The sequence below is a fragment of the Siniperca chuatsi genome, linkage group LG10, assembly GCF_020085105.1.
Source record: "Siniperca chuatsi isolate FFG_IHB_CAS linkage group LG10, ASM2008510v1, whole genome shotgun sequence".
Classification (NCBI taxonomy): Eukaryota; Metazoa; Chordata; class Actinopteri; order Centrarchiformes; family Sinipercidae; genus Siniperca; species Siniperca chuatsi.
The window spans coordinates 3,129,809-3,150,100 of NC_058051.1; the positions used below are offsets into that span (position 1 = coordinate 3,129,809).

Sequence of the window (20,292 nt, forward strand, 5' to 3'; positions counted from 1 at the left end):
TCTGCTCAACTGCACAAACATTGTATTGTTTAGTGATTTTTAAATTTTGCAGGACAATTATTTGAAATTAAGTATTTTATACTTACTTTGGTAAAGTACTTCTTCAGCCACTGCATTTCACCAACTACTGGGAGGTGCTTTTAAAAATAACATACACAGAAACATGGAGAAGACTTAGAAAGCAACAAAATCACAACATTAATTCATAATTATAAAAGTTAACATTTGAAACAAGAGCAACTTGGTTTCAAAATAAGAACAAAAGGCTAGTTTTAAATAATCCAACAGAGGTTATGTATTTATTGTGTGACAGTACGTTATTCCAATCAAAAGGAATGCTTTACCTGTTTCTGTAGAGGCAGAGCTGAGTGTCTTAACAAATACACGGATGTACAGTATATGGCTCTACACTGCTTAAAATAAACTGGGTTACACACACACACACATCACAATGATAGGTATGAAACTGACATTTCAAAATAAATCTACATAAACTATTATAACATTTAAAGGTAAAGGATGGGACTTAGAGGTATTAAGATGTGTTTTTCCTGACATTCTGCCAAATGAAGAGCTATGTCTTTCATAGCAGACATTTTGACTTGTCACAATAGGTAAAGCACAGGTGTTAATAACAATGACTCCATTCCATTAAGTGTCCCAGTAAGACAGCATGCAAAATAGCAGAGCCCCAAACTGCAGAATCTAAATGGAATGCAGTTGTTATTAATGTTATTGATTACACCTGTGCTTTTCCTGCTGTGACATGTCAATATGTCTTCTGTGAAAAAGGTCTGTATCTTGCTCTTTTAGCCATGCTAGTGGCATGGCTCTATGGATGGCAGCGTCGGTCTGTTGGTCGGTCCATCACTTTGGTCCAGACTAAAATACATCAACAACTATTGACGTTCATGGTCCCCGGGGGATGAATTCTGCTGACATTGGTGAGCCCCTGACTTTTTTTCTAGCGCCACCATGAGGTTGACATTTGTGGATTGCTATGAAATTTGGTTCGGACGTTCATTTCTCCCTCAGGATGAGCTGTTATCACTTTGGTGATCCGCTGACTTTTCATCTAGCGCCATCATCTGGTCAAAATTTTAATTTGTCTAATACTTTGGTTTATACCTGCAAAACTAATGACATTCCCATCAGCCTCAGCTGTACTTTGTGTTTAGTGCTAATTAGCAAACGCTGGCATGTGAAACAATAGCAACACACTGCCTGCTTAGCATCAGCATGTTAGCATTATCATTGTGAGCATGTTAGTATGCTGACGCTAGCATTTAGCTCAAAGCACGGCTGTGCCTACAGCACAGAGTATAGCTATGGCCCCTTAGTCTTGTTAAATGTTAGACAATATAACTAAGTTTATTAGAGTATAGCATTTATTCTTGGAACGTGAAACTAAAACCAAATGTATAAAATGAGTACTGTTTGTCTGCATTTCCTTTTCACATTAATTGTAATGATTAACCTCTTTACATGAGTCACATCAGTTGAGCCGTCACTTTGGGCATAAAATTAACTTTCTTCCGGCTGATGTCTTCTTCTGGAAATACCTTGAATATTTAACAGCGTGTATTAATGGGCAACTCTTCATGCATGCACGCTTTAACACACCCACCCACTACCCAAGACTTTGGAAAAGACACGACAGACTCAGTATATCTTCCAACATGGGCTTTATTAGGTTCAATGTAATTTAAAATTTTACAGTAGCATTCTAAGACGTACAAACAGACCACTGGACATGGTTGCGATCTTTAATTCTTTACTCTTTATGACCAACAAGAATGCACCAGAGACCTACAATTTGAAAATATCCTGTTTTTCTTGTCTAGTGGCAATCCAATAATCCTTAAAAAACACAACGAATGACAATGCACATCAATGCAAATATGGAGTTTAAGGCCATTTGAAGGGGAACAATTATGTTGGGGTTTTTTTTTTTACACCAAATATAAATATTGTTTAAAAGCCATCAGTTCTGTTTTTCTTAAATATGTTACTAAGCTAAAGTACTATTCTAATCAGTTTAAATAACTAGCATATATAGGGTCCTCCCAGTGCTGTCACACTTCCTTCATTTGTGCCTCCTTCAAGAACATTTTGCCACACAGAAATTCACACGCATGCACACACACACACACATGCACACTCACTCACTCACTCACTCACTCACATACAGTATGTGTAGGAAGGGAACTTGTTTCAGTGAGGGTCAGGAAAGCAGAGAAAAGCCTGCGAGCAGCTTCTTGGTGGGGCATACACTAGAAAAATATATATATACTGTACTGGAATGTATGAGCAGACCTTGGCTAATAAGATGCTCAGGACACAAGCATTTAGAGGATGATACTCATCAATAGTCAATGCCGTTCTTTTCATTTGGTGAAATATTTGTTACAAAGATAACAATCAGGGCTTTAGAAAGAGAAATCCTGTATGTAAATGTACATGATTCTGTGAACTATGGGGATGAAAAGGGAAGATGAGTCCTGCTTTGAAGATGGAGGCGCAGCTGGCGGCTGGACCCTCACACTGACAGCATGGTGATGGATGTTTCACGCGGAAATCCAGATTAGTTTTTTTTAACAGTCCCTTCCTTTAATGTTTACTCTCTGTGGTTCGACACGGCTGAATGTCTTGCTGAACTTTTCTTTGATGAGAAAATGGCACCTGCCTGTCCTGCACCAGAGCTGTATTGTGCTTTATTGTGCTGATATGACACACATGAATACAACCCAGGACATGCTGTTGTTAGCTGGAGACAGCATTTGAAATAAGATGAAGATTAAAGCACTTGGAACAGGGAGGAGCGCCCCCCACCTTCCCTCCCTTCCCAGTAAATTAATCGAGCTGCCAGTTGTTGGTGCGTGATGCCAGGCGACAAACACTCTTCCGACTTCAGCTTCAAATTAAAGATGGAAAGATGTTTAGAAACAAACTCTCCTTCTCCCCGTCTCTTGTGGACTACATCTGACTGGCAGGTGTGTACATTACAAGCGTGTGCATGCTGAGGTGTGTTTATGTGAAGCAGCAGGTGGGCCAGCTGTGACTGACACACGTGACTAGGTGCAGTGACAGCCGGGGGACCGCGGAGGAAGAGGTGGAGCTGGGTGGAGAGGGAAAGAGGAGGAGACGGATGGAGATTTGACAGATTTGAGGTGTCTGGGGAGGACAGAAGAGGAGAAGTGTGTGTGTGTGAAATGAGCTCTAACTTAGAGTGAGTGTGTGTGAAATGAGCTATGAAGGTTTGGGTGTCTAATTTTACGGTCCTACAGCCACTGACGGTTGCTGATTCGCTTAAGATGGTAAACAGACACATAATGACACGTTTCTAATCAAATCTATCTCGAAGAACATCTGATGCAGAACTGCACTGCCTCCTCAAAGACAGCTGCTTCATCAGTTTGCTACATAAATCTTCAAAAGGCAATGATGTTCACGCTGAAGCATAACGTGTCATTGATAAATGTAAATTTGACTTAAAGTTCAAAAATAAGGAATGATTATTAAATTAGCACATAGAGGGAAAAAACAGGAAAATCAGTCTTCTGTTTGAGCATTGCTGCACATGATTAGGATTTTATTGCAAAACGGTCATGGAACACATTATTTTAAATCCCCCTCACACTCTCACATAAGCTTTTTAGTCTATAAAGTGTCAGAAAATAGTGAAAAATGTCTGTCACAAGGTGAAGTCTTCAAATGTCTTATTTTGTCCAACCAACAAGCCACAACCCAAAGATATTTAATTTACAATTATATAGCATAAGAGAAAAGCAGCAAAACTTCACATTTGAAAAGCTGAAACCAGAGTATTTGTCATTTTTATCGATCAGTTGACTAATTGTTGCAGCTATATAAACAATTGTTTATAACACACTGATATGAGGATATTTCAATTGTTTATTAATGTATTTTTTCAACAATTATAACTTATAACTTAGCATCTATAACTGGAGTATGAACAGACAATATAACACGGCTGTTATTAGAGCTAGATCAATAAATTGGCCAGGATGATATATCGGCGGATATTAGCTTACTGCCGATATTGCAGTAGTGGTGTATATGTTAACTGATAAGTAACAAGAAATTGCCAAACTAGGTTTGAGGTCATTTAGAAACAGTAAGTAACACTAAGGCATCCATATCCAGGTTGTTTGCTTGTGTTATGTGTAAAAAAAAAAAAAAAAGCTATCAGCTGATATATAATTATCAGACTTTATAAACTCCCAAATTTTGATATCTTCTTATTTATCCATTTATAAATGCATCTTCTTCACTGTCCATGACAACTGAACATGGTCCGCTGATGAAGGCCATGAGATGCAGCTAAAAGCTCAGGAATAAATCTAATCTAAAGTGGCCCTGGAATGAAGAATTTACCATTCCTGAGGTCAAGAATGATCCCACAAGCTCAACATGTCTTCAATAAATCTGCCTGTGAATGATTTGTTCATGTGTATGAACAGTTAATTTATGTCTAATAGCATGTCTAATATAACAGTTATGGATGCTTCATAGGAGAAGTTAGATGGTTGACAAATACATTAACAAACACGTCCGTATACCTGCTTACAACCACATTATAGTGTGTTATTAAATGTTTATATACCGCTTAAAATAATGTGTTACCAAAATGAAAACTTTACATCTAGGACAGTTAAGACTAAAGAGTCTTTCGTGCTGTCTGAGTGCCGCTGTCACCGGTGCCGCTCTATCTGCTGTGTGTGTTGCTACAGTATTTGCTGCATTCCTCAGCTACTGTGTAGTAAACATGGAGGGTCTGAGCCACGGCGCCCTGCTTGTATGAACTGCAGTTGCTCTGATTCTAAGATCTTGCCACACACAGTGGTCTGGCAGTCAGCAAGCTGACTAAACACAAACAGGATAAAATCAAGGCCAAGTGTGACCATAAAGAACAGATCAGCCGCAGTGGGGTTTTAATGGTTCACAAATCCAAAACCAAACGCACCAACAAACAAAAACAAGTAGAGGAGTTTGTTTCCCATTAGCTTTTTAGTTTAAGACTCCCATGCTTTGTTAACTAAAATCTGTTTGACTCCTTTTCATTTACCAGTCATACAAAACCAAAACGCATGAAGGACAGGGCAAGACAAAACAGTCAGTGTCTGGAGTCGTGGATTATAATGTTATACTGTATGTGTTGGCGATCAGGATGGCTGGCAGGAAATGGGAACTACAGAAGCTGTTCAGGGACAGGTGCTACATCCTCCCCTGCTTTCACTCTCCATATGGCACATACAAAGCTATTGTAGAGCTGTCTGTGGGGACAAGCAACAAAACACGCTTCAAGATGAGACATGTAGAGCAGGCCAAGCCCCACATCACACTGATCAGACAGGTTTGGGTTAACTGTGAAGACTTGAATCAGTTTTAGCCTCTTGAGGACAAAAATGAGAAATCAAAATTTGTTAAAACTAATACATACAAACATAAAGACAGAAAAATACAGGAACCAGTAGAGAAAGGAATAGAAGGAACAACTGGTTCAGTGAATGAAAGAATAGTATGTCTGTCTCTGTACAACCACACATTTTTCATCAGGGTGGAATAAGGTGAACACATGAACACGAGTAACTCTTCGTCTTCTCTGTCTTTTTCTCAAAAGTTCAACAACATGTGAGGATTCTTAGTCCACTGTGGGATGTGTGTGTGTGGGGTGTGTGTAAGTGTGTGGGCGTGTGTGTGTCTGGCTGACGGGGGGGGGGGGCAGTACTGACGAAATAAACAGGACCTTCATTTGAACTTCCGTGGTGTGTAAGTTGAGGGTGTTGAAGGGTGTTGAGGCAGGATTGGGTCATGGGGGAAGAGTGTTAGGAGAGTTGTCGTGTATCTCCCTTCACAGGCGTTTCTGGGCGATGATTGAGCCCAACACCACCCCGGTCACCAGGGTCATCCCTGCCAGCAGCCACTTCTTGAAACTCTCCTGAGACCTCCTGCCTTCTGCCGCCGCATCCTGCCCGAAGATTTCAGCAAAGCGCTCCTGGCAGACGTAAAAAAAAAAAAGAGAGGAAAAGGGAAAGGAAAGGGTTAACACCAGGGTATTTGTTGCTGACTGTTCCCAAAACTCCCCTAAAAAAAAAAAATAAAACAAATTTTTTTAAAACCCCAAAGACAGGTTCAGAGAGTCAGGTAGATTCCCTTCTGTAAAGGTCTCTAGGCCTCAAACAAGCAGATGGCTACAGAGCCACCCACGGCTGGGTATCAGAATGACTGTAGACAGAACCCACATGGTCACATGTGGAAATTTCCCTCCACCGCAGCAGTCATACAGGTAAGGCAACCTCACAACTAGCAAAAAGCCCAAAAAGCCACCTACAACCACGCTGTGCACGGTAACAAGATCTCATTGATTAAAGGGAAAATCCACATAATTTAATTCAGCGTTAGGATCCGGTCACGGCAAATATTGCTTTCAAAATTTTCCACCAAACCTCCCCTCCCCCTCCCCGGCATCCCATCAGTTCTGCAGCAGATCCCTGCAGAAGCGTTGTTGTTGCCGACATTCTTTCCCACCGTTGTCCTCAGATTGCCAAGCCTACATTGCCGCCCACTGAAATCATTTCCTGGAAATGAGCTGCAGAGCATGCAGTTTTAATCTCTTGCCACAAGGAGGCGCCAGTCAGGCTCAAATCTCTTATACAAACAACGTGGATCAGCTGAGCTGGGCATGGCCCACTGAGTCACCACCGATGATGCTCATGTTGTCCAAAACTGTCAGTGCTTCACCTCAGTAAACATGATTTGAGAGCAAATTATGAGCATTTAATCTGAACAAATGTGAAAATGACATGAATTCAGATGTCTGATTCTTAGTCAGAGGTGGATTCAACAGGCGGGACAGAAGGTCTTTTATGGAGGAGGGGGCTGTTACTGGAAATTCGGCTGAGAAAGGAGACAGGAAGAAGAAAGTGAAAGGACGGAGAAGTAATCAGTGAATCACAGAAGGAAAGCAAAGGGGAGGGATGTTGCCAGAAACAGAGACTAATAAAGTAGAGGATATTATTGTAGGTACTGAGCCTACCCTGAATCTGAGATGACTAACAGAAATGGGAAACCCTAAATTACATAATTATACGATATATCGTTATTGGGTTTTTTTTAAACAATATCAGTATAGGCCTTAAAAATCCAGTAAAGGTTGTGCTATACACTGCAGCTTATAAACACAAAACTGCCCTTTTCAACTACATTTAGTCCAGTTTCAGCGTCTTTTTAGCTGCACCACAGTCATGCTCACTGGGTATGTTCAAGGTTCAGGAATATTCACATAATCTCCAATATGATCTATGACAGGAATGTCCCATCAGTGCCAGCAAATCACACCATGAAAAATATGAGATTGTTAGTCACTGATCGGTGTGGCTATGTGTATAAAAGCTTCATGCGGAGTCATTTCCTATTCAAACAAAGATTACTACAGTGGAGACATCAGCTGTTTGTGTAACTGCAGAACAGAACATGAATGGAAAGCAACAGACGGAAAGTTAGAAAAACAAGACGGACAGGCTGAGAGATGTTTTTGTTTCCCAAGGAAGTTATTCCTATCTTTCTAACTCAATCACTCACACACACACACATACACATACACATACACACACACAGTTCTGTGGATTCATGGTGTAGCTTTTCAATTCACACCTTGTTTGGTGGCAGGCAGAGGTTTAACGCTGCTGTTTGCACACACATCAGTTCCATAGCAGAGATGCCTTTTAGCTGCCTGACCCTGTGCAGTGAGGAAATGAATAGAATAAACAGAGTTGGTTTACAAACTCAAGTTTTCACTAAACCCACTTTCTGGAACAGACCCCAGACAAACATATGAGTGAAACAATACCAAGACGTAAAGGGGGAGTGACAGTCAAAAATCCGAGGTGGTTCACAGAGAGAAAGGGCTCGAGAGACGTACAGGAACGAGGAGGCGTAGGAGGATCATTCCTGAGTCATTCCAGGAGTTTGAATTCATTCCCTCAATTCTGTTTGATTACAGAACTGTGGAGTCTAGTTTCTTTCACGCCCCAGTTTCTCTTGCTATGTGATGTGGTGACATCATCACCGGTGGAGCAATGCAAATACAGGCTGTGTCTGAAAATCATCACTCATTCACTACTCCCTACTCACTATCTAGGGAGTTCTATGTAGAACAATGAAACTGACTGGTACCCGGGAAATACACCAACAATGAGATATAGTTATATATAGTTAGAGGATGGCTTCTAAATAATATACAAGCAGTGTGTTTGTTTAACACTGTGATGTCTGTTGCAATATAATGCTGAATAGGGGGTTCTGAGGAAACTAATCTTGGCTTTGCGGCTAATATTTCTAAGAATATGCAGGGTGTGAATGTGCTGGTGGAAGATAAGGGGGGGGGGGTGATGCAGAGATGACCTCACTTCTGTTGTGTGTGCTACAAACTTAACCAGAAACTGACTGGCAGCTCAATACATGTCATCACAACAGTAACATTTACAGTATGTAATGATGATAAACTGGTTACAGTAACAGCATCATTTGCATATGTCAAGAGCCCCTTTTCACAACTATGTCTTAAAGGGTAAGTCTGGTGATTTTATATTTTTCTGTTATTGTCAACAAATCCCATGAAGAGCCAAAACCAACAATACATTGATCCTACTAACAAGTATTGTGTGTGTATCAAAGGCTGATATATGTTATTTCTCTGTGCCGTAGAGCTCCATTGTTGTCCAAAAGCTATTAAAAACACATCAATGAGCCACACTGTTGCACTGGGTACCATGTTCCTTCATTATGATGAACATGGGCACTGTAGTTTATTTTGAGTCAATCCCAAATACACCGTCCCGCAGCTGGAAATACTCACTAGAGCGCCAAATGTGGATTAATTTGCAGCTGAAAATAGTCCCCAACAAAAACCACACTTACCCCCTGTTGGAGTAACGTTTGCTAAAAACTGTAGTGCCCAGCTGTTTTAGGAAATGACTTAGCTTTTTTTTTTTAAATGGGAAACTATATTATTTGTGATCAGTTTTTAGTAGGAACCAATGGGCTTGAGGCCGAGTGTCATAGACAGGGTTGGGTGTTGGAAAGTATGGAGAGACGGACTTTGCTAAAACATAAGAAAAATGTAGAATAATGGCAACCACATCTTTTACAGAAGTCTTTATAGAGAGCAAGCCTAGCTATTTCAAACTGATTAATTAACCAGAGTGCAAAATGATGAAATACAGTGCACAAAGAAAACTCAAAGATTAACTAAACAAAATATAGGCACAGTTATTTAACTTGCTAATAAGAAAACTACACCTACCCTTTCTGCCTCTGATTTAACACTGATTCGAGGCTATACGTAAAGTGCACTTGATAATTAGTCTAGCTTTCATCATTTTAAAGCTCATCAGGTAAATAAAATCAAACCCATTTAAGCTTCTCCTGCTCTCTCTGCTATCTGTATGCTGCTTTTGTTTGTTTCAAAATAAAAAAAAAAGGTATAACTAGGTTTTCGTTTTGACAATAACATAAATTATAGCCATAAATGCAGCCAAAACTGAAAGAGACAGAAACACTAACCATATTTGTTCACTGCCAAAGTTGTGTTGCGACCACTGCCTAAAGCAGCCACTGCTCTTTGGATCTGAAGGGGAGTTTGTGGGCTCTAAGGGAGTCAAGCTGGTCTCATAGTAGCACTTTTCATTCATGGTTTAGCTCTAAATAAACACACACACACACACACACACACCTACTGTAAAATACTTGCCAAACCGAGTGAACAAACATTCTAGAGAAGCGTTTACACTTGAGCGGAGTCAATAGTCCATGTCAATGAGTAGAAATTTGTAAATAGGTAACTGAGTGCAACACAGAAGCATGTTTAGAAGTTTCACTGCAGGCGACTCTGCCTCTCATACAAGGTTCTCTCAAGGGAAGAGGGCGGGAATTTAACCTTCAACCCACGTCATTCCTCATCTCTTACTCACTGGAACAGTGTGGCCTTACATGCTCACCCTCTGACCCACTCTACCAAGGACTTGTTAATGACTGTGAGGAATCAAACAGACTCTCTTTACTGTCTGCTTGTGAGGAAGTTGCCAAGGAAGAGTAAATATTTGTCTTCAACCTCACCTTGACTTCCTACAGGCATTGATAAGGCACATGAACATTTTCAGAAAAGATAAACTGGCCTTCTTGCCAACCATGCAACCAAAATGAACTATCGATGACACAGATGGGAACATGGACGGATACACAGGAGTCAAAGTGAGTCAAAACAGTCCACAGAGTGTGTGTAACAAGAGGCTGAGCTGAAATATGTGCTGGAGCAAAGTTGCTCTTAAGCATCATGATGACTAAGCTGCATTAAAGTAAAGTAAAGCAGTTGGAATTAGCCACAAGGGATTGGTAAATGGTACTAAAGTAAATAATGACGTACTATTGTGATTGTACAGTACAGTGTTTTACTGCGGCTTTTTAGTCTTTCTTGATAAAAGGTCAGTCTGACCACTGCCTATCCCTTCCTGTTAAATCTTATTCAGCAATGTGAGGAATATGGGTGTAGAGAACAAACTACAGCACTTTGCATTGATTATGTGGTAGTGCCAAGGGATTCAAAGGAAAGCTTCTTCAAATGCTGTAGAAAGGTCAACACTATTATTTGTTCATGTTTGCGCATGTATTTATATCCTCACTTATGTCTCATTGGGTGTGATAAATAGAAGACTGACAAAGATCCTCTAGTGTTCACAGCTCTCGTCTGATTTTAATATGCTACCTATTAAATAAACATTTCTATAGCAGCTTTAATGATCAATTATTAACTGAAGTTTCAATAAGAGAGATGTTGTAGATTTGCTCAAATACACCTTAGTAAGTGTCTCCAATCACTGTATCCAGGACCAACACGTTTTATAGGAATATTCAAACATAAACAGGCTACTGGAAAAAAAATAGGGTGGTTAAAACATCCTCTACCAGGATCCCCACAAATGTGTTTATTAGGGGATAAGTCTCTCATGTCACCCGGGCTTACTGAGGCAGTTTGGGCTGGCAGTCACAGGTTTTATTGCAGCAGCCAGGCTCATTTTACGTAATTGGAGGAGCCCACATATACCAGAGGGAACATAATGGCTTAAAGGATAAGGCTGGTGATATTTTATATTTTTGTTATTGTCAACAAATCACATGTAAAGATCAAAACCCACGATATGTTAGTCAGTTTCTCAATTCTCCTAGCCAGTCTATGGCTCTCTAGCCAAGCTCATTGTTTCCTTCTAACAAAGTAAATCCTTAAAAACAGGTCATGGATATATACATTCCTTTTTTAACAAGGCGAAATCATTTTCTAAAAACGCTGGGCGCTGTAGTTTTTTGCAAGCATTGCTCAAACAGGAGAAAATAGTGCATTTTTTGGGGACTATTTTCAGATGCAAATTAATTTGGTTCTCTAGTGAGTATTTGGGGCAGCAGGACGGTGTATGTGGTATTGAGTCAAAATAAACTAAAGTGTGTGTGTTCATGGTAATGAAGGAATATGTCACCCAGTGTAACAGTGTGGCTCAGTGATGTGTTTTTAATAGCTCTATGGCACAGAGGAATACAATATATATATGGATTTGGATACACAGACAAAACTTGATAGTAGGATCAATTTATTGTTGATTTTCGTCTTTTAATGGGATTTGTTGTTAAAAGGAAAATGTAGAATATCACCAGTCTTATCCTTTAAACTTGTGACAGAGACTGTTTCTTGTGAATATGATAGCCAGGGTCAATAACGTCCAAAGCAGGGCTAATTTTCTTACATACTTTAAGGTTGCAACATCATAGAGAGGGCATGGGATATTAGTTAGCAGAATAAAAAGATCATTGAGATACCGGGGTTGTTCTAATTGACCTTTTATGCTTACATAGTTTTTATTTCTGTTTCTTTTCTGTTGTTTTTACGGGAGGGGTTAGGGTTCAAAGTCAAGTGATATAGATTATCTTTAGCTTTGATCTGTGTTTCCAGGACCTTATGCACTCTTTTTGAATTGGTTGGTTGGTCAGAGGTGCGGTCGTCAGTGATTAAAATGAGATGTCATACACAAACACAGACGCACACCACACATTCGTCTCTGCTCTCTCTTCATGGTTAACTCTCTGACCTTTGCCCTCAACATCTTCAGTCCCACATTCTTCCACTTTTGAGCATTTGTACACGTAATTCAAAATCCAACAAAACTAGTGACTTTTCTGTCTGTTATTTAATTACCTTTCTGCCTATAAACTTCATTTCTTCACTTGGGAATCAGAGTTTCAATATCAAGTCAGTTCACTATACACATGTCAAGGCAGCGCTGTTGTTTTGATATACTCAATCTCCCCTAGTCCCACCAGGCAGGTAAACCCAGTCTTTATCTACTCTCTCCTTTTCTCTTTCCCTTTCACACGGTCACGCCTTTATTTCTTTATCTCTGCTCCGTTCCCAGAGGAAATCAGGTGCTAGGCAGCGGCCTGCAGAGCGCTTTCAGGCCTTGTCTTTTTTTCTGCTTTTCTGTGTCTTTAACTTTCTCTTTCTTCGTTAGCCGGGGAGAGAAAAAAAAGGATGAGGGAAGGATTAGCTCATGAAAGCAAAAGGTTGGATGTAAGAGAGAGAAAGGGAGAGAAACAGTGAAGGGGCACAGGGAAGGAGATTCTGCAGTTGGTTGCCACGGCTACCGGGAAGCAGCTGATTGGCGTGTATGATGTGTGCGAGTGTGTCTGGGCCTGTAGGTCCATCTCTGTGGCTGATAAATGGCCCAATACTACATGTGGAGAAAGGAGCATTTTAACGATCATTAGCAGCAGCTTCCCATTCATCAGCTCCGACTGGTCGGTTGCTCTGGTGTTGCACCATAACAAGCTGCAACACTCAAACCCCCCGATTGTGAAACCTCCTGACCGCGAAACACCTCACATCCTTTTCCTTTTAGGCAAAATGGGGCTCGAGATGAATTGAAATTCAATGACTTGGGGACACACTGCGTTAATATTAGCGGTCGTATGTGCAATCGTGATGTCAAGCTGAATACTGATAGTATCAGACTGTGTGAGCAGATACAGGACAATCTCTTTATCTCCTTAAACATTTCAGAAAATTAAAATGACCAGAAGTTGACACACCACAAACTAACTATTTTCAGTGATTGGTAGTATGTATAAATGCTTAAATAATTAGTCGATTAATTGATTGACAAAATTAGGCAACAACAATTTTGATAATTGGTGAACTTACAAATATTTTTATATTACAGATTCTCAAATGTGAGGATTTTTATATCAGTGTGAATACTTAACTGGACAGAAGAGGCAATCTTAAGCCTGAGCAATAAATCGGCCATGCATATATATCGGCCAGTCTCTGCTTATCACGATATAACGTATTGGCATGTATATCAGCCAATAAATAGAAGTTTGCAGAAATGTCAAACGTATGTTTGAGGTAATTTAGAAACAATAGCTTGCAGAGCTATAATGGACATAATATTGAAAGACTTGTGAAGCAATGGGAAGAGGATCTGTCTGTGATGAAGATGTTTGAGAAGAATGTATTTAGGCCTCCCATTCTCCTTTTCTTTTAATAATTTCAAAGAGATACAACACCTCATGTTATGAACAAAATTGATCCCAGTAGATCACTTTTGTGTATTAAGTGTAAATAGTAAGCTGGAACTTAAATGCATTGCTTTTGGAGATGTTCAAAAATAGCCTGGTCACGTATAGCCAAAGAGATACAAGTACAGTAAAAGTTGCAAGTACAACTTTACCCCCTCTGTCATACCTCAAGCTTATTGTGACTGATATTGTGATAATTGTGTTGAGCATTGTTATGATGCAATAAAAATATTATTTTGATTGATTGGCATTACTCACTATTTTCTCTGACATTTTGTAGAAATTTAATAAAAAAAACTAATCAACATCTTTATTGCCAACAAGAATAATCATTAGTTGCAGTTCTGATATTTATGTAATTGGGTTAACACAAAAAAGTTCAGCTGTACATGTAAGCACAACTCTCAATACAACAGCTGAAAGGATTTCTTTCAAGAAGTGAGAGTCCCTCTGTCTCTGTGCGCAACATCTGATCTAGACAGCTCACTTTCAACAGACAAGGACCGCTTTCTAGCGACCTGCAGAGCACATGACGTTCAGGCCACACTGGCCACGAGTGGCGGCTGTGATGAAACTGTGCTGACGCTAGAAAGGAAGCTGAACATCCCGTTCCCACATAGAGAGCAATCCAGAGGGTTCAGTGTTGCCAAGTGTTGGAAAGTTCTCTACTGTCATAGAAAGCTGACAAAGGCTCTTCGCCTTGGACATGCGCTCTCACACATTGCTTTGAGTGTGTGTGTGTGTGTGTGTGTATGCATGCAACACTCCCTCTGAATAGCAATGACTTGACAAAAACAATCTAGATCAACCAGCTTTGAACCAGTCCCATCCAGAGCGATGGGACAAATGAGCACATGGGGTAAAGTGAAAGTTACTGGAACTGTAGGAGGTCATGCTCTGTGGGCAACTGGGCATCGTGGGGAAGAGACAAACAAATAAATAAATCAATAAAGGCCGCATTTTTCTACGATGAGACAAAGAGATGTAGACAGGGTTTTAAAAAACATTTGATTCTGCTTTTTCATTCTGGCTCTTAGACTTGAACTGATAATCAGAATCAACAATCCGGCAGGTTTTTTAAAGAATCCCCAGTTCTAATATATTTGAGATTCAATTCAGAACTCGCTCTCGATACCAAACCCTAAAGCTGCAACAAGAAATTTGCTCTTCGCTCACCGCGAGGAAGGTGCTACGCAGCGCATAGTGCAGAATTTGCACAGCGCAAGTATACGTCATCACAAAGTACGCTAAGCTAACTTTAGCATTGGATTGAGCTAAGTTGGTCTATTCACAAACCTGGTAGCACCATCTGACTGCTGACATTTCGCCATGCATTATTTTTCCTGGCGAGATCATGGTATGTTTTTAATGTTGTGTTATAGAGTTCAGGGAACTGTGAAACACAGAGTTTTTCTTCCATCAGTCTCTACCTCTCCAGCTTGAACGTGTCGCTTTTGGCTACGTCGCATACAGCTGTTATCTCATTGAAAGGTCAGCGGCAACTGAGGTCAAAGTTGAAATTTCAACTCGGTTGAAATAATTTCAACTCAATTTCAAGCTGTGCACCCCGCCAAGGATTGCGCTTCCCCTAGTTGGGCGCCACCGCTCTCCCCATAGGAAAACAATGCCACAGCCAGCGCAGAGCGGTTTTACCGCTGATCATGTGAGGGGGCCTTATCCCTGTGACACTGTTTCAGTGATCTGATATACTCACACACAACTCCAAACTACCATGAATTTTTGAAGTTTTGAATTCCATATGCGTTATGAAGGGCATATCTGTGTGTGTGTGTGTGTGTGTGTGTGAGCAGAGTGTGCCGATTCATAATAAAGGCCACATCTGCACACTCAGTCAATGAATGGCCAGAAAGGAATGTAAGGATAGGGAGAGTTTTTGCATTCTGTTTCTTTTGTAGACTTCCTCTAAGGCAGACTTTTAACTAGCAGAAACTGACAACTTTTTATCGAGTACTGTAGACAAAATATCAAGTCTATTTCCATGCCTTTGATAGGGCTGTCTAGAACTGAAGACAGTATTATAGAAAAGCAGTTCTTAAGAATCCTTTATCTTTGTTCAACCCCTGTGAGTAATGGCTTTGTTACACTGGTTCCCTTCTCTTGAATTTTTGTGAATCAAACGAAATGGATTAGAAAACAAAAAGTGAGAAGGCAAAAGGATCTGAACACATGGCGTGAGGTTGGAAAAGAGAAAGCAGGATCACAGATCGAGGGTTCACAAAAAGCCATTGACCCAAAGCCTGATGATCCCTGAGAGTCACAAGGAGAAGAAGCTAGCTCTTAAAACACTTAAAATCTCTCCCAGCTTTAGCTGAGCAACACTTCAAGTTGCAACACTTGGGATGTGTGCACGTCAACACCGCATGGCCTTGTGCGCGCACACACACACACACACACACGTACACTGCGGTGTCCTTGGGCCCAGATTACATCGTGGTACACAACACATCATGTGATTTTGTTTATTGAGTAAAGTCACTGTTGGATCCCTGTGACTGATGAAATACTGTTCAGAGAGTGACCCAGGGAGGTGTCATGATGTTCTGGCTGGTGAAACAAGATGATGTCAAATAAGAAGAGAGTGCGTATGAAGTTCAAGTACAGTGAGTGAATGTGATGTGTGTGTGCTATGACCTCAGCCTTACATTGTGAAAAACAGTTCATGACCAGACCATAGGTTCACGGTGACTCAGCAAGATCAAAAGAAACAGCTGATGAACTGCCAAACCACCTGAGGAAATACAGACACACTGTAACTGGGTGGCCAAACTGAGTGACCGGGCAAGGAGGGCCTCAGTCTCGGCGGTAACCAGGGACCCAATGTCTGCTGTGACAGAGCTTCAGAAGTCCTCTGCTGAGGAGAGGGAGAACCTGCCGAAAGGAGGGACTCTGTCAATCAGGCCTTTATGATAGAGTGGTTAGACAGAATTTACCCCTGAGTGAAAGTCATATGACCACACACTTGGAGTTTGCCCAAAAGCCACTTAAAGGACTCTGAGAGCATGAGGAATGATTCTCCGGTCTGATGAGACAAAAACTGAACAGTCTGGCCTGAACTCCAAGAGTTATACCTGGCGAAATCCAGGTCCTGCTCACCACCTGGCTAATACCATCCCTACGGTGAAGCATGGTGGTGGCAACATCATGGGATGGGGGTGTTTCTCAGCTGCAGGACTGGGAGACTGGTCAGAATTGATGGAGAGGTCTTTGAAGAAAACCTGCTCCAGACTACACACGACTTCAGACTGGGAAGAAGGTTCACCTCCAGCACAACAATGACCCCAAGCATACAGCCAAGATAGCGCTGGGGTGTCTTCGGGGTAAGTTTCTGAATGTCCTTGAATGGCCCAGCCCCAAAGCCCGGACTCGAACCCCAGAGAACACCTGTGGAGAGATCTGAAGAGGGCAGTTCACATCCAATCTAATCTCACTGAGCTTGAGAGGATCTGCCAAGAAGAATGGGAGTAACTGCCAGGTGCACAAAGCTTCTTCTACAAGGCACTGAATAAAAAAAGGCTCTAAATACTTATGTAAATGAAAGACTTCAGTTTTTCTTGCCTTGTCATTATGGGCAGAACTACCAGTGTTACCAGAAACACGAGGCTGTCAGACAGAAAATAGCAGAAAATCGGGTTTTTTCTGCTGGCACCTCATTCATTGGCTACCCCACTATCTCAACACAGTGGTCTCACTGAAATGAAGGAGGGGGTTGCCCTTTTTTTCGTAGCACTTATGTCTCAACACAGCCCAAAGTTTGGTTCAGTACCATAATAAAAATAATGATCTCAAAGTTAAATGCAGCATAACCTCATAACTCTCATCTTTATCAAGACTGTCATTACCATCATATGATTACAGTTACTGTATTCATTATTACCACTAGCACTTTTATCATTCTAGCGGCCTAGTGGTTGCATGTCAGTTTCAATCGTTATAGCATGAAATCTGAGTCCAGTAAGAAAAAAAAGCCAACAATGTGAGTGCCTGTTCCTCCTTCCTTATCAATGTCCTCATCATCTCCACGAGTTCCATGTCTTCCTGCTCCTCCTCCAGCCCTTCCGCCCCTTTTTCATCCTTATCACAATTGCCAAGGCATTTTCAGGAGCGAGGCAGTCAGACCGGATGCCAAAGATCCCATATGACCGGGATAGGTAGGAATTACTGTAGAGCTAAGCACTGAGCAGAGAAACCCACAGCACAGTAAGCTGTTACAACTCAGGCATTTAGCTGATGCCCCCTTACAAGTAGGCTAGGTCATGGTTTCCGGATTCTACTTCAGCAAGTGACAAGAGCAGATGCTGGATAATACTAAAAAGGTCAAAGTCAGGGCAAAATACATGGAAAATGGGAATCAAGTACAATCCAAAAAGACTGACTGCTCAAGCAAACAGCCAAAAAGATGAACCCCCTTTGAGAGGAAAATATGAAAAATACATATTATACTTGCTGATGCCTGAAGAAGAGTGCATCCATTCGAATCGTGTTGCTTAAAATGTGCATTTATTTTATATTGAAGAGTTTGCTTGAATAATGGGGTTCTTTCTGCACTGGTTGGGGTTCCCCTCTACTTATTTTTCTGCTAGTAATAAGAAAGTTTAAACAACAAGCTGACAGGCAGCAGCTCTACGCACAACTGTCACAGCTTTGAAACAAGTTTAGGTTTAGTTTAGTGGGAGAGTTTGAGAGAAAGTGGTGTGATAATAACTTGTCAACCTTTCTTCATTCTTCTTCTGCATGACCCTTATGGAAAACTGGAGTTCAGCCAGAAAGCAGAAAAACTGCTCCAATTAGTCCCAGGAAGCAAAGATGAGCAGCTTCACAGCACGACAGTAACCTGCACAGTAGGTTAGCGTCCACAGTGTCATTGAGCTATTTCACACTCCTGTTGACTTTACGTTCTTGGCTAGATATATGCCACCTTAAGCATGAGATCAATGCTGGCATTGAGGGGGGTCTTGTGAGGGGACAACAGAACTGGTTTGAAATGTGATGAATCATTTTCAAGCAGTAGAAAGGAAGCGAAGAAAATGAGGAAACTGAATAAATAAACCTCCCCTCAGTGGTGACACTTGCTGGTGTTTGTGCCAGCATCAATGTGTCTGTATGTATTCTTTCGTCTCCTTTTGGACCTTGGAGCTGGTTCTGTGTGTGTCCGTGTGTGAGTGTATGTGTGTGCACGTGTTGAGCCGGCGGTGAGACCATGAATTAAAGAGGAGATTAATGAGTCAGGACATGAAGGCTCAGACTCCAATCTGTTCCCTGCCTCACTCAGGGGTCTGTCTCTCTCCACAAAACCCCATTCTGTCAGCAAACACACACACACACACACACACACACGCACACACATATATATGTACACCGCTGAGGCACAGCAGGAAGGCCAAGGACTCAGGACTGTGTGTGTACGTCTGGCAGAGAGAGCACTTCGGAAAGTGTAAAGACAGAAAAGGAGAACAGAGAGAGGTAGCTAAAGCACAGAAGACGGATTCTCTCTGAATGGATGTCTTCCGCAGTATAACCCTCCACCCTGTAGGCCCACCCAGACACCTCACCATGACCCAGAGACCCGCCATCTGTCTGGAAGCCAGAGAAACAGAAATGAAGAGAGGAAACAAGTGAGACTGAGACAGAATGAAAGCCACATTGACAAGCAGGGAGTGAGGCAAAAGAAAAAAGAAAAAGGAGAAGAAACTAGAACAAAAGAACAAGGGTGAAACAGGCTGCAGGGGGGGGGAAAGGCTGACAAAAATGACTGGAAACTGAAAAGGGGGAAACCCATGAGGAGAAAAGTATGTGGAGAGAGGAGCAAGTGGCAGCAATGAGGCTCACTGACTTTGCTTGAAACTACACTTCCCATCTCTTACTGTACATTTTCATAAAGTTCGATAACATGAAAGAAACTGATTCCTCAGAATCACTTTAGCACAGATGAATATCTATAGTCCCTGCACAAGTCCGTTTTTGTTCGCTCTTTCTATTATCTCCTCTCTCTTATTGCAGAGCCACTGAAGATAACATTTGTCTTTATTGGTTTGCCCCCTTGGCCATTCAAACAAACCCGTGATGAATATAACGATGATGGCCTTGATGCTCTTTATCATCATTTAGTCGTTGTGTTATACGAGATTGGGTGCAGCATTACCATGAAATACTCATCAACCCTCTCTATCCATCCCTCAGCTCTCCCACTTTAATACATGCCATGAGACTCACTAATCCCATGATATGCCTCATAATCTGATCACAGATATGAGCATAGAGAGAGAAAGAGAGGGATGAAATGCAATCAGAGAGGAGAGGGATGTAGGCAGATGCTTAGGCTTTGCACTCGACTGCACGAAGACAGAAGATGGAAAAAATAAAAATGAATCTGTCGCAGGGGAAAAGGGTAGGGATGTGGGCTGGAGCAGAGAGGTGAAAAATGAGGGGGCAAGCAGACAGGAGAGGGGAGAATGGAGAGGAAGATGGAAGGAGGGGGGATAGACTTGCTTGTGACCTGATTTCACCACTAAGCCTTGGAGAAGTGGAGCAGCACGTACGCAACCAAATGCAGTGTCTGCACTCTGCTCCAGCTGTACTGTTCATACAACATGTAAGCTGCATATATAGAAATGTACACCACACACA

General features: G+C 41.4%; 1 protein-coding gene across 5 annotated transcripts in view; it reads right to left on the bottom strand.

Moving 5' to 3' along the window:
* Positions 1 to 1,668: 1,668 nt before the first annotated feature.
* bcl2l1 (BCL2 like 1) overlaps positions 1,669 to 20,292 on the bottom strand; it is a 32,216-nt gene continuing 13,592 nt past the window's right edge. For all 5 annotated transcript variants that reach the window (XM_044211653.1, XM_044211649.1, XM_044211651.1 and 2 more), the window contains one exon: positions 1,669 to 6,019. In XM_044211653.1, the coding sequence (XP_044067588.1) occupies positions 5,876 to 6,019 (144 nt within the window). In that variant the 3' untranslated portion in view covers positions 1,669 to 5,875. The remainder of the gene's footprint in view (positions 6,020 to 20,292) is intronic.